A 15,745-nucleotide genomic window follows, 5' to 3' on the forward strand; every position below is an offset into this window, starting at 1 on the left:
AATATAGTTGGTCTTCCAGTTAAAATAAAACTGCACACATACTGCATACTGCAGGCATAGTATGAGTATGAGTAGCATGATAGTATGCAATTCTGAACATAGTCTTTATTGTCTGTAAGAATGAGTTTATCAGCCAGCACAGATACTGGTGTGATAGTTACTGACGTGACGCTTCACATCGTCCAGGCTAAGAACGGCTCCTCGGTCGTTGTTGTTGCTGCGCTGGTGTTTCTTCTTGGCGCAACGACACAGTTTGTACTTGATCACCTTTGAAGAGAGAAAACAAACCCACGCGTAAAACCTGCTGCTCAGTTCACACTATGCATGGTCATGTGGAGAGCTTTTTTGAAGATTTTAATCTTCTCGAATTTTTACTTAAACATCTGAAGCAAATCAGAAAAGCTTTTGATAGTGGAATAATTTCAAATGTGATAACACAAAGATAATCAAAGAAAAACATCCATTGTGAGATTAGATTGGCTTTAAAGTGGATGCATGGAACTGAAATCTAGGAGGTTTGTAGATTTAAGACTAGCCAAGTCATATTTGCATCTCGGTTCCCAAGTAAAGCACACATTCAGAAAATGTCCAGGAACTCAACATTTTCTTCTGTCCCCAAATGCTGCTTTTCCAGAGATTGACAGAAACAATATGAAGCACTAGATCTGAAATTGTAACTGGGGCATTTCCCCCCAATTCCCGTGTGGGCCTCCTGACACACAGAACAACATGATGGATGGATGATGTATTGTTTGTTATTGGCTTTTGGCTGTCCTGTACCAGAAGTCAGTTTAAACCAGCCAGATTACGCAAACACGAGTCCTGGAACTGACAGTATTTGTGTCTCATTTCCTGCAAATGACGCCAGCTTCCACCTGCCATATCTGACAGCCTGTCTTCCATCTGTGTCCTAATGTCACAGGCAATACTCAGAGCCTGCTGTTGAGTCTGAACCAGACTCTAAAGTCATTTCACATGGAAAGTCAATTTATCAAAAATTGGTGTACGGATAGATTTATTTATATTTTCCAAAAGAAGAAAGAAAGACCCCCAAATGAGAGGATAAATCATTACAAATTGCTAAATAACAAACTGTTGTGGCATGTTCCTCATGCAAAACTTAAGAAGACTTGCCTAGGCCTTGGTCAATACCTTCAAGTTCTCCTACAAGGTTTGTATACAAATTTGAATATCAAATTACTACATAATGTGTGATTTTGGTCAGAATAAAACACGCATACTGGGTGGTTTCATATTTTCTCTCTCTTTCCGATAAAGGCCACAAAACATCCCATTTCTCCATTGGGGATGATAAACCAGCATGAACATTTTGTTAAACATCTCCTTTTGCATTCTACTGAAAAGTGTCAAACAGGATTTGAAATAACATTTGGGTAAGTCAGTTATGACAGATTTTTCATTCTTGGGGGAACCATCCCTTTTTCACATCTCATTATCTGTCTGTTTTATCTTTCAGCAGAAACACTGTGAATGCTTGTGGCTTTGCTTTTGTTTTCCAAAGGCTTATGTGAGTCTGTTGAGCAGACGTGCAAGTCAGCACTTCTTGTAAATGATCACTTGATCTGTTATGCCATAGAGAGATACCCAAGGAGCATCCGAGAGAACAGACAAGAAAAATAGCTCTCCTGCCATTACTCCCGTTTTAATGCATAGTAGGATTGGGTGTTTGGCAATATAACATTAAGCAAAATCATGAGTGTTGTGATGATTTATGACTTGCAGGGGCATAGATATCTTAAAAAAAGTGGCCATATGGTCAAATACATATTGTCAAAAGGGGAACTAATGTTGCAATACTTTTTACACAACTTCGCCCACCCAAGTGTCTAATACTTCTGCAGATGATACCAATGGTTATCAGTCATATTCAACATAAGATCCTAGGACAATATTCTTAGCAGAAGTTATGTTGATTAAGATGCTAATGACAGAGTGTGTGCATGCACACCGAAATCATTTCTTCATAATGCCTGAAGCACTGCATCTGCCGACAACATTGAGTCCTCGGCTTGCTTTGAATAAGATTCTAGTAGTTTGCTTCTGCACTGTTCTGCTTGCTTGCCTGCTGGATTGCCTATTATCACATCTGAAATTTTCACAATCAAGAGACAATTCCACCCTTCGCCTTCAGGTATTGATATCTTGAAAGCAATCACATCCTGAGCCAAGGCTTGAAAAGTAATAATATATTTACACTCCATTCAGATGCTGAGTGTGGCAAAGGGTCCTAAGTTGAAGAAAGCTCTAACGTTAAGAGATCACAGCTTTTGTGAAGGTCATACCAAACACAATTACGGGGGAAAAGGAGAATAATGTGCCATTTTGAGTGACGGAAATTTCCACAGCTGTCAAGTTTCAAGGTAATTATCTTTGAAGGGTCTTTAATACATTGAGAAAAGAAGAAATAACAGGCGCAAGTTTGGATTTGAATCATGGAGGTCTTACCTCATACAGGTAGTCAAAGAGCTCCAGGATGGTTAAGATACTGGCCCCGATGAACAGCCCCATCTGTCCGCCAATGTCACCTGAAATAGTTCAGTTCAGTAATTAGCCACATGAACAAACAAACAAGCGTTTCAACATATCGTGCATAAATGGAATGTAAGCTGCTGTTTGTAATTTTTATTTTTTTTTATGTTCAACAACTATGGTCATTATGTTCTCAGTTTAGACTCACTGTAAGTTAGTTGACTTTCTAAAAAGTGAATCACTGTGACTTCTTTTAGGAAAGCTATTAATAAAGCTATTATTTCATAGGGTGAAAGAACAACTGGAAATATCAAAGGATAAAGTCATTTCAAAGCTTGTGAATTCATCGTGACATCTCGGAAATCACCGCTCACCAAGAAGGCCAGCTATCTCGTAGGCTTTCTTCTGTTCTATGGTCTCGTAGTTCAGGGCCTCGAAGAAGATGTCCAGCACCAGGATGTTTTCTCTAAAGAGCAGAACAGAAGGGAAAGGTGAGGACTCCCCAAGTGCCTTTACTTCCACAAGCCTCCCCATCTTTCGCACCATCCTCCAAGCATCGATTCACAATCTCTGCCAATTTCACAGCATTTCATTCTCTAATCTTCCACTGCTGTAAGCAGATGGTTGGAGTCGATCCAGCAGAGACCTCAGGCCATTTTAGACACAGCTGGAGTTGATTCTGAGCCTATCTGTTACGTTTTTGTAAATCAAGTAGTGGCACTTTAAACTTTATATCATACTGCTATAATTTACTCAACTTCTTAAAAAAAACAAATTGAGTTTCAAGAGCATTCCTACACATTCACTGCAGATGGTGTGAAAGTTACATTTTTTTGGTCCCCTCTGAATACATATTAAATGTTTAATTAAGCTACAGGCGACAGCTGCAGTGTTTTTATGAGTGTTTGCCCAAGCTTTTCAAAGCTACCTAGAAGCCAAAAATACTAAAAAGGTTAGCCTTAATGGTTTTTTCACAGCAGGTTTATTGAAGTATGGTAATGAGGTGCTACTTTAAAAACAAGTATTAGAAAAAAACGCCATCTTCCTCCTTTTAAACCTAGACGTTACATCATCTGGGTTTAAAACATAAGCATCTCTGCTTTAGATTAATACATAACCCTGTTACTGTCAAAGATGAGGGTTAGGGTTAGTAGAAGATGGCAGATTTAAGATTACATATGATTCATTTCCGAAATATAAGAAACCATGGCAGAGATCTGATTTTGAGTCTTTTCACTGGATAGTCAGCAGTATCTTTGGGAACAAGCAGAAAACTAAATAGAGGCATTCAGCCGTTGCATTAAGAAGATTAAATTCTCCCAAGTAACTTCTCTTTTCCTGTTCTGAATGTAAAATACTGCAAATAATTTACAATTGTTCCACTTGACTTCTCTTTTCATTTTCTGAATGCAAAATACTGCAAATAATAGTTCTTCTCCATTTAGTTCATGCAAATATAAGAAAATGGTTTCATGAAATTTTGATTGTCACTGTTTTGTGTTTTTAGGCTGCCGTAATAATTTCACAAATTAATGTTTAGGTCAACATGGAACCAATTTCGCTGAAGTAATAGTTAACACTTCAGCTGAAAATATTTTTTTTTTCCGTTACAGTGCGTGCATAATTATTAGGCACGTTGATATTCTGATCAAATTCTTTTTTTCTAGCTCATTTTACCAATTCCATCAATCTTTAGAACTACCATTAATTTTGCATTTAATCATTTATAAGCAAGATATAATTGTCCACGAAGGCTGGAAGAGAAACACTCCTTATATTCAGGTGTGCATAATTATTAGGCAGATTTTCTTTTACAGATAACCTGAGCCAGAAAAGAGATTGCACTTCTGAAAAATGGTGGTGCTGGAGACTAAATGGTTCCTGATTGTTTCACACCTAATTCTTCACCTTAATCAGTTAACGTGTCTTTTCTTCTCCACCGTTTTCTTTTCTTTTTTTTCTGACCGTGCTGAGTCTTTGGCTGTCCAATGGTCATGCCTTCACTTTGCAAATTCTAGTGTTGCATTAGTATTGCATCCTTCTCATGGGCATTTCATAGAGTTAAATCTCTTTTTTTTGGTCTCATTTTACCTTAAAAGAAAACCTGCCTAAAAATTATGCACATCTGAATATAAGGACTTTTCACTTCCAGCGTTCATGAACAACAGTTAATAGTTGAAAACATGCTGACTTTAATATTTGTCAGCATGTATGTAAATTTACACCCAAACTAGTAGAACTGCCAGTAGAATACACAGCAAACTAAGAACAGCAACTTTCTTGACCTCCCTCTGTAAACTTAATCAGGATGCATGTTATTCCAGATGGCTGCGGATGTGGAGACATTTCCTGACATTTCTTTGCGTGTTTGTCAAAGCAGCGATGTGTTACATGTCTGCCATGCTGTTGTCTGGTCTTTAAGTTGTTCAGATGATTGGCTGTCTGGATCTTGCATGAGGGCAGACAAAGATCCTGGTTAATTACTGATGAGGCACTAAACAGCTGGACAATTAAACAAGTAGGGCATAACAAACAACCCTAAATTACACAGTTTTTAAAATTGGCAATTTTTTGGGTGATATACTGAGGTTTATGCTTAAAACATAACCTCAAAAAAACATTTTGCAACTGCAAGAAATATCCTCTGAAAATAAGTAGGTTTCTCAATTATGTAACTTTTTTTTTATTTTAGGTGTCTGCACAAACTTCAACTTAAGGTACAGTTGCACAATGTCAGATTAGCAAAACTGTTCAGTGTTTTGGTTTACAGAGATTTCTGATATATCTAGTGCAACGTAACAGAATTATACACCAACAAATGTCTCGTTGTGGCCAAAACTCTAGACGATTTTGTAATCAGCACCAGAGACAAGCAACATTTAAGTAGAACTCACGCAATGTACTGCTCTGTCTTGTTGAACTTCTTGGCCAGATATTTGGCAGAGGCTTTGCTAGGGATCTTGACGAAGGACAACTCTTTGCCGTAGCGCGTCATGTTGCAGGGCGTCTCGCAAACGCAGAAGTCATTGTCTCTTTCCACTAGAAAATCTAGATCCGGAGAAAAAGGTAGAACATTTCTCTTAAACTCAAAAATCCTGGCTGGAGAAACAACGGGAGAGATGAAGTATAAAAAGGCCTGGGGAAGTGGGTGGTGAGGTTAGAAAGGGGGCATAAATCGAACGGTCCCATCATGGCCTCAGGTTCAGACATCAGTAATGAGGAGCGGATGGGTTCAGCGAGGAGAACAGGCCTCTAGACTGAAACGTTTCAACAGAGGCGGCAAATGTCTCACCTAGAGCCGGATCCGCACATTCCTTATACTGTTCCGGAGTGCAATATGGAGCATCTCCTAAAGACAGAGAAACGCAGCCTATATAAGCAAAGAAGACTCCCAGAAACATCTACAGTACAGCGCAATTTTATATATATATAAAAAATAAAAACTAGCATAAATTAGGCAGTACGGCAAGTAAATTGCCATAAAAATATCACAGTGCAAAAAAAAAAAAATCTATAAAATACAAGTCATAATGCCCAAAACACGTTTATAATCTTCAAGCAAAAAAATAAATACATTTTATACACACACACACACACACACACACACACACACACACACACACACACACACACACACCCTACCAGTCAAAAGTTTTTATGTTTTTTAAATAATTCTCTTCTGCTTACCAAGCTTGCATTTTTTTTGATCCAGATACAGCAAAAGCGGTGATATTGTGAAATATTTTTACTATTATATATTTTAAAATGTAATTTATTCCTGTAATGACAATGCTAAATTTTCAGCATCATATAACTCCAGTCTTCAGTGTCAGATGATCCTTCAGAAATCATTCCAATATGCTGATTTGCTGTTCAAGAAACATTTGTTATTATTATTATTATCAATATTTAAAACAGTTGAGTATATTTTTTCAGGATTCTTTGATGAAGAAAGATCCAAAGATCAGCATTTATATAAAAAAGAAGCTTTTGTGACATTACACACTATACCATTCAAAAGCTTGGAATCAGTATATTTAAATCATTATATATTTATTATTAAATTATGAAATTATAGGAATTAATACTTTTTCGTTAGCAAGGATCATGATCAAAATGATGATACAGACATTTGTAATGTTACAAAAGATTTATATTTCAGATAAATGCTGTTCTTCTGAACTGTCTATTATTCAAAGAAACCTAAAAATATATATTTAGCGGTTTTCAACATAATACATGTTTTTGAGCAGCAAATCAATATATTAGAATGATTTCTGAAGGATCATGTGACTGGAGTAATGATGCTAAAATTCAGCTTTGAAATCACAGGAATAAATTACATTTTAAAATATATTCAAATAGAAAACAGTTATTTTAAATAATGAAAATATTTCACAATATTACCGTTTTAGCAGTATTTTGGATCAAATAAATGCAGGCTTGGTGAGCAGAAGAGAATTCTTTAAAAACATTAAAAATCTTGCTGTCCAAAACTTTTCGACTGGCAGTGTGTGTGTGTGTGTGTGTGTCTATATATATACATACATATACTTACACATACACCTTACCTCAAAAACAACATTTTCTAAAAGTATCTATTTAAATGAAGTATATACAGTATAGTAGTTTTTGTGTGCGGTCTTTAATTTATGCTGATGTCAATAAAAAGAGACAAGATTTTTGTGACTTTAATACAGTAATGAGAATCTAATGAGAAACATCATTAAGAATAATGAGAATTACAAACAAACCCTAAGGTAAAATGCCCACACTCATTAAAGTGATGAGAAATGTGCTTAATTGTGATGCAATAATAGTTACTATACAAAATAGGCCCCATTTTCTTCATGCATAATGCATTTTCTTATTATCTGCTTTTGATTTTGGGGTGAAATTAGAGCTGAATGTTTTTTTTGTGCAAGTTACCCTTTAAGAAAAGCGTGAGGATAAAGAACAAAAGATGTGCTGCGGAGAGAGAACAGCACAATGTTCTGGCTAAAGGTGAAATTAAACGGCCTCTGTCTGTCTGTTAATTAAAACGTGTCGCCGTCCATCACGCCGTTGTTATCAGCTCTGAATGTCTCCTCAAAAATCAGATTTCCTCTTTTAATTAATTGTATTTATTCAGGTTTTGAAGTTTCCTCGAATAGCTCAAGGACTCTTGCAGAGAGAGTGCATACAATCGATGAGACACTGAATGAAAAAAAAAAAAACATGTCTGGACCGCGTAAGCAAGTGATGCTACAAAATTAGAATATTCTTGTAATAATGAACTATTCTGTTTATCAACAAGGCTCTGTTAAAATCAATGAAGTTTGCTACAAATCTGTAGTTATAATGAAAAAAAAGGTCTACAAAACTACTGTCTGTGACGTTCCTGTTGATTGTCTGCATGCAGCGAAGACAGCTTTGTTTATTATAACCAGAACCAGTTTTGTCACAGCATAGATGGCGTTGAAGATACAGCAAATCCCTGTTTGACTCAGCTCAGATCTAGTTTAATGACAAAGTCTTCAGAGATGATCAGAGGGCCGTATTTCAAACGGACGTACAGAACTCAGTGGGGTGCTGGATCCTAACAGGGCTTCATAAAATTATGTTTTTCAGTCAAAATCCTCTTACTTTCACTAAGCCAAAAACTAGCAACTAGAATTTAATGCTAAACGGCTTTAGGGGCACAGCAAGGGTTTAAAATCATCACAGGCTTAAAAAGCAACTTTTCGTTCTGAAAAGGAATAACAAACCTCAAGAATTAGCAATTAATTTGTTAATTTATTAAATAACTGCTGGGCAGAACACACCAATCTAGTAGAGACACTGAAAAAAGATGAGACACAAACTCACAAACTTATTTCATTGTAGCTACTACTTTAATATTTTAGGGTGTTTAATTGAGAATTAGGCTACAAAAAAAAAGCAAAATAATGAATTTCAGGAGGAATATTGGTGCTTTGTCTGTTGGTTTTCAGAAGAGAATAGCACAGATAGATTTATAACACTGCAGACATCGATACATTACTGTGTGTGTGTGTGTGTGTGTGTGTGTGTGTTTACCGGGCATGTGCACCATGCGGCAGTTGCAATTCTCCACCAGATATCGTGTCTCGCAGTCGATGCGGCAGGCGGTGATACTGTATGCGTTGAAGAAATCAGAGTCCATGGGTGTTGCCTTACAGTCGCCCCATGGAGGAGGGAGATAGGTCAGCTACAAGACAGAAAGAAATACCAATAGTATCTTGTTGAATCTCTTACGTGAATTAATTATAAATATAATTATTTAAAACACTTTGCAAAACAGCTCAATACAAATATTGCTCCTCACATGGAGTGTACAGGAGACTCAAATCACAATGGCTTCCTACCGAGTTTTACATTAAAGCGTTGGTTCACCCAAAAATGAAAATTAGCCTGTGATGTACTCACCCTCGAGGTAGGTATACGACTTTCTTCTTTCAGACGAATCCAATCGGAGTTATATTAAAATTTGTCCTGGCCCCTCTAAAAGGCCTTTCCACACTGAGCGCGAGAAAGCAAAAACGAATATCGGATACGACGACGTGCTGGAATAAAACAATAGATTTCTACAGATGCTTCCACATAGACTGCGAACATTCACGCAAATTTGTATTTATTTTTTTCGCACCAGTCCAACGAATCTTTTAAATTTCGCAAAGCGAAACACGGACTGTCCAATAAGATTTGAACTAGGATCACGTGACCGGAGCAGCTGCTGTTGCACAAAAGTGTGAGAATGGTGGCGCTGTTTCAAAAACCAGTGTAAACAAACATCGAAGAAGAGTATCCTGGATAAGAGAAGAGAGTGGATGCCTAGTTCTTGTTATCGTTGGTATTTGAGAACAGATTTATTCTCACATGTTCGTCTAGATCTTCAGTATTAAAAAAAAAAAATTAATCGAGTGAAACATTTTTCTACACGTGAAATATGAAAGCAAATAGACAGGATTATCACAATATATTTTCTGTATGTAGCTCATAGTATTTTTTTACAGCAATAAAGGATGTTTATGACAAATATTAGCAGTGTAGCGTTATTAAACATAAAGAGTGCATGTGTCTGCTACTCTGCTTATTACAGAATAAAAATAAACTATAGATCACAATCGGAAGTTATTACAAGCAGTCGATGACGGTTTAAAGGAACACTCCACTTTTTTTGGAAATAGGCTCATTTTGGAAATAGGTTCCCTAAAGTTAAACAGTTGAGTTTTAACGTTTTTGAATCCATTCAACCGATCTCCGGGTCTGGCGGTAGCACTTTTAGCTTAGCTTAGCATAGCTCATTGAATCGGATTAGACCGTTAGCATCTCGCTCAAAAATGACCAAAGAGTTTCGATAATTTTTCTATTTAAAGCTTGACTCTTGTGTAGTTACATCATGTACTAAGACTACCAGAAAATGAAAAGTTGTGATTTTCTGGGCCGATATGGTTAGGAACTATACTCTCATTCCGGCGTAATAATCAAGGAACTTTGCTGCCGTACCATGAGTGCAGCCGGCGCAGTGATATTACGCAGCGCCTGAAAATAGTTCCCGGCTAGGAAACTAGTTATGATATAGCTGGGGACAGTAAAACTCAATTTTTTAACTCTAGGGGAGTAGTAAAATGAGCCTATTTCCAAAAAAAGTGGAGTGTTCCTTTAAAGCAGGTAAGCAAATACATGAATTAGCTTGATGCTAATTGTACTTCTAATTATATTTTAGGATGTAGCCTGTTCTTGTAAGCATTAGATTGTGTTTCTGGCGTAGAACCAAAATTTGTTTATCTTAATTTAATGTTGTATATTGAGCAGCGGACGATGTTAAATCCATATACAAGATACATATCTGAAGAAAAATGCATTGTTGGTCGGCGCCACCTCGCGTGCAGGCATGAATTAGCAGAAGACGGACAATCGCTTCGCGCTCGGTGTGAAAGCACTGTTCGTCTGCGATTCGCCTCGCTTTATCGCATCGAGCTCAGTGTGGAAAAGCCTTAAGCCTTAAAATGGGGATAAGCGGGTTTATATGGATATTTATCTTACAAAAACACATGAATTCGCTATAGGGGGCCTTTATTAATCCCCCGGAGCCGTGCGAGGCATGTTTTATTATGGATGCGCGCACTTTATTTCACGTCTTCTGGACTGTTGACAAAAAGCAACCAGTTACCCCATTGTAAGGCTTAGAGGGGCCAGGACAATTTTGAATATAACTCTGATTAAGTCATATACATCTAGGATGCCTTGAGGATGAGTACATCACAGGCTAATTTTCATTTTTGGGTGAACTAACCCTTTAACATATTGCTAACATTTTAAGCACATTAATCTAATAAGCATAAATGTCCACAATTCCAACTATTTTTTTTTTATATTTTTCAATATTAAATTAAATCTAGGAATTTATATTGAGGTATGTTGACATCTCTCTCAAGCTGAATTATTTAGTATACATGCAATGCTGCAGTCAACCAAACAAAGTATCTTAAAAGGATGCATAATGTTTCTGCATATATTTTGGTACAGCCTTTGCAAAAAGTCTATTTGGCACATCACTAGGTTTTGGACACTGCTATAATCCCTGAAGACACCTCACTATCAGCTTGAGAAATGCGCACACACGCACACTATAAACAAGTGCTGCATATGCACTAAAAATACACACACAAGCTTCCAGACACAAAAAGTAAAGCAAGCTAATGCTTGACGCAACGTTACCGCATATGAATTCACTATCTATAAACGTCCTACGTGAAACCTTAAAGGAAAGTTTCAGGTTCAAAACAATACAAGCTTTACCGACAGCATCTAACATGTTGACTTCGCCCCAAAAACTAGTAAGCTGGCAACATAGGCAGCAGTTGAAGGCATTATAGATGGATCCTTTATGTTAAAACCGTTCTGAAAGACAGGCGGCATTATTATGCTGCCTCCTAAGATACCTTGTTTTGGCATGTATCCAATCCCAGAATGCAATGCAACCAACTCAGTAGGAAAAGAACTGTTAAAAATAGTTCAGCCAAATTAAAAACTGCAATTTGACCCCAAATTTGTGCATGGTCTATATTTTTCCGCTTGTTAGGATTTTGGCTTGTTAGCTTGGCAGCATGCTAATGTCAAACTCTGGACTGTACAGCAGTACTACTACTGCTTTCCACAAGTGCTAATGCAACATTAATTACTTGAGGTGAATGTCAGTGACTAATGAATCTGGCATATTCTATAGAAAGCCTCATTTACTCAAAGTTGTTTTTGCGATTAAAAGACAAACAGTGACTTAATTTTAAGAAAATAGCATGGCTGTGTGGACGTAGAGCAATCAAATTTTCCTGTTAAGTATTGATTAGCAGATATACAAAATAATCAAACACATTTTCGACCCGATACCTATTGGTATGGTTTTACGAATTCACTTAAGTTAACTACATATAAACATTATTCTATCTTCCACACAGTCAGAGAGTCCCATCCATTAGTAAATACAGTTGTCAATCCCAAACGCTGATTGTGTGAACCACGGTGAGAGCGACAGACAGAGATAGATGCTAATCCTGTAAAAGCCAGTGACATTGAATCTTGGTGATGCATCTAGAGACAGAGGCTTGATCTTTGTGTAAGAGGAAAATAAATGAGGGGAAATGTTACTGAAATCAATCCACTGCACATGGGAGACGCACTGACCTCCAATTACAAGAGCAGAGAGCCGTCTGTGCATATCAACCACCTTTCTGTCTGTCTTCATCCAGTCAGATCATTTGCCCGTCTCTTTGACTCTTATTTATCAATCACATACACCTTGATTTCACCCGTTTCTTTCTCTCACAGAAACAAAGCTGCTGTTTTTATTTCGTGATGTGGCCTTCATGAAAATTAAACATGGATTCTGAGAATGCTATAAATAAATAATATTTATTCCAGACAGCAGGGTCGACCCATGTGTCGGCCGTTCACTCTCATTTGAAAATCAAATCATGTTTGTGGATGTGGGAGACCAGATTTCTTCTTGGGTGAATCTCACAAAGCTGTCCACATCATATCTCAGCCCGAAATCAAACAAAAAACAGGAAATTACATTTTGAATAGTGAAAATAAAGTCTATTATATCATCATGAGATTTTTCTGAATAGTGCAAATGAAGGCTATTTTATAACAAAGAGATTTTTTTTTAATCATTTTGACATTGTTCATTACTATTAAGCACATTTTCACCACGTATTGTCATTGCTAAAGTGTGAAAGTCCAGTTATTCCCAATAATTTACGATTTAAATCAATATTCAAGGCTTGTTACTTCTACTATGATGAACGAATACTATATATATGTATATAAATGCTCTTTTGTGCAGAACTACTTTCTGCCATGGATTCAAATCTCAGTTTGACAGTTTTAACAGCTGAGCCCAAGCCTCTGTTACTAATTCAAAAACGTCAATTTAGAACTAGTTACGAAGAAACGTTGAGTTGCTTCATTGAAAACGTATTATATTACTGAAATAAAAGCTCACTGTATTATGTAGAGTATTATGAGAGAGAGATGGACTGAGCGAGTGTGATTACCTGCATAACAGCATTCATTATTCAGCTCAATCTCATATTCACAATAAAACATTAGTTTGAATGTCTTCTGAGGAAAGCGTTATCTTTGTCAGAAAGACAAAGGATGGCTTTGTCAGCCTTTCATCTGTTAAGGGTGATTTCCGATGACAGCGCTGCTCAGTGCATTTGTTGGCTGCATCTTAGAGGGTTTTGTTGAAAGTAAAAGTAACTTCCTTGTTTAAAACTCTTTCAATATAAAAGTCTTTACTGCTGACTCACTCATAAAATTGATGTTATGTAACGTGATGAGATTTTGATCTAAGCCAAAACTATTTGCTCTGGAATAATTAATAGATTAATAACTGCCCGTTAGATTTACCAAAAACAAATGATATGTCATGTTTAATCACTATAGAGACATCAGAGCCAGCGGCAAATTCCAGAAGATCTGGCTGAGGTAAGGCTGCTCTTGGCAGGTTTATGAGCACTGAAAGGCCACTGACGCCCTGGAGCTCACATCTCCGAAAATGTTGAAGCACATTTTCTAATGCATGTTATCTTTATTAACAAACTGCATATTTAAAGTCTAAACAAGTACATTCTCACCAAAAAAAAAAAACTCTCAAAACCTACAGTATGTGAAAAAAACAACAACAAAAAAAACAGTACTTTTTCAATTACAGTGGATTTGGGCATATGCCATGACACTCGCTGTGAAAAATACCACAAGCGGAGTGATACAAGTGGTGAAACAGTAGGAGTTCTGTTTTCATTGTAATATCACACTCTTATCAGCCAATCAGATTCATGGACCTGACAGAACTGTTGTATAAATTACATGTATAGAAAATTAGATTTTTCTGCATTACACTGACGAGAATTCATGTTGAAAATGTGCTTCATTAGCATCAAAATAATGTCACAATATCAATCAGAACATTCAGAAATTTAGTTGTGTTACTCCACATTAAAGCATTCAAAACAAACACACACATAAATAAAAAAGCAGTTGCAGATATCAAAGCACTTAAACAACAGACTAACACAATCACAGTCCTGTACATTTTGAGACAATTCCAGCACCAAGAAATTTACAAAAAGAATAATGATTTGGTACCCGCTGTTCTTGGCAGGAGACAAACGTCTGGAAGCCTGGAGCCACTCCGAATCCCAGCTGATCGATGAAAGGCGGTTCATCCTGCGTGTGGATCTGGACTTTGATTCCCGCCTCGAAAGACGTCTCATCTGTGAGAGAGAAAAAGAGACGTGAAGATTGGGACATGTACTTAATGCAGGTGTCTCAGAAGAACAGATGCTATCAGATCATATTTTCAGCTTATATCACAGTATCAAACCCTCTCAAGTTGAACCCAAGAGTCTTTCTCATTGACAAAGTAAAAGAAAATCCAGTGGATAAAGAAAATGTGTTTTCTTCACAACGTGTGAAAATTGGTGCTTGTTCACCAATGTCAAATAGGCAAACACCACAAATTAAACCAAATGAATCTTAACCAAGAACCCAAAAACATGACTACAAAAACTTGTCCTGAAATACTTAGTCACTATAACAATAAATCAATGCAATAATGCTACAAACAAGGTCAACTTTAAAGAGATGATTGTAAATATTCGTTTTTCAAATATAACCAACAATAATCAAAATATGAAGTAAAGAGTAAAAGTTTCTCCACCACAAGTTTCACAATGAGACTTTAAGTAAATGTGGATAGTTTTGTTGATAATTGTACACTTACACAAATACAAACCTACCATTATAGTTTTCTTTCTTTTTATGTTATCTTCCTACTTGGCCCCAAAGTCTCGGATAGGAATTAAGAATATTCCACCTCGAATATGAATAGAAACTGTGCATAAAGGTCTCTGCACACTGAGTCCGAAATTTTCGCATGCGTTTTTCCGCATTCGCAATCTTAAAAATTTGTCACGCACAGAGACCTTGCACACTGAGTCCGATGCGTTTTAATTAATCCGTTGCGAAAAAAATCGCAAAACTATACAAAATGTCTTCAAGCAGTGAGGATGATTTTGTTGTCCTCTCTCTTTTTAAAAAAAGAAAAAGGAAATATTGGGTCCATCCAATCCTTAGATTGCGCAGAGAGGAAGGAGAGTTCCACCTGCGGGATTATCTCGAGAGATTCAACGTTTATTTCAGGATGTCAGTGCCTAAGTTTGATACTTTGCTAGCGATACTGAATCCACATATTAAAAAGAAGACCACCAATTTCCGTGAACCAATTTATCCTGAACAGAGACTGTCTGAGGTATGGACACACACACACACAAACCGAGCTGCGGCATCGGAAAGGTGCGCGCCAGGCATAAAAATAGGCTACAGCAGTTCCTTATATTCTGTATCTTTGTATTCCGCAATTTGTTTGTCATAAAGTGCGCTGTGCTGCAAGACGAAGTGTATTAATTTGTCTGACACTATTTTGGATTTTGGCTTTCGCTTGTACGGTGGCTCTGAATTGTCAAAACACCTTCTCAAAGCATCTCAAAATGCTTTATACGGATGCGAAAAACGCAAAAAATCGAACCCGATCCGAATTTTTTTTTGACGGACGAAAATTTCGGAGGCAGTGTGCAAACGTGATTGACAAAACGTGAGGTCGTATTTATTTTTCAACGTGTGAAAATTTCGGACGAAAAATTCGGACTCAGCGTGCAATGGCCTTAAGACCATAACAACATGTTAC

General features: G+C 36.9%; 1 protein-coding gene across 2 annotated transcripts in view; it reads right to left on the reverse strand.

Moving 5' to 3' along the window:
- The window catches only part of LOC306867844 (acid-sensing ion channel 1-like), a gene marked incomplete at its 5' end in the record, with an annotated part of 167,384 nt that overhangs the window by 3,883 nt on the left and 147,756 nt on the right, over positions 1-15,745 (reverse strand). For both annotated transcript variants that reach the window (XM_079413761.1, XM_079413760.1), the window contains 7 exons: positions 166-267; positions 2,467-2,546; positions 2,865-2,956; positions 5,385-5,538; positions 5,783-5,839; positions 8,548-8,698; positions 14,146-14,273. In XM_079413761.1, the coding sequence (XP_079269887.1) occupies positions 166-267; positions 2,467-2,546; positions 2,865-2,956; positions 5,385-5,538; positions 5,783-5,839; positions 8,548-8,698; positions 14,146-14,273 (764 nt within the window). The remainder of the gene's footprint in view (positions 1-165; positions 268-2,466; positions 2,547-2,864; positions 2,957-5,384; positions 5,539-5,782; positions 5,840-8,547; positions 8,699-14,145; positions 14,274-15,745) is intronic.

The sequence above is a fragment of the Barbus barbus genome (genome assembly GCF_936440315.1).
Source record: "Barbus barbus genome assembly, chromosome: 49".
Lineage (NCBI taxonomy): Eukaryota > Metazoa > Chordata > Actinopteri > Cypriniformes > Cyprinidae > Barbus > Barbus barbus.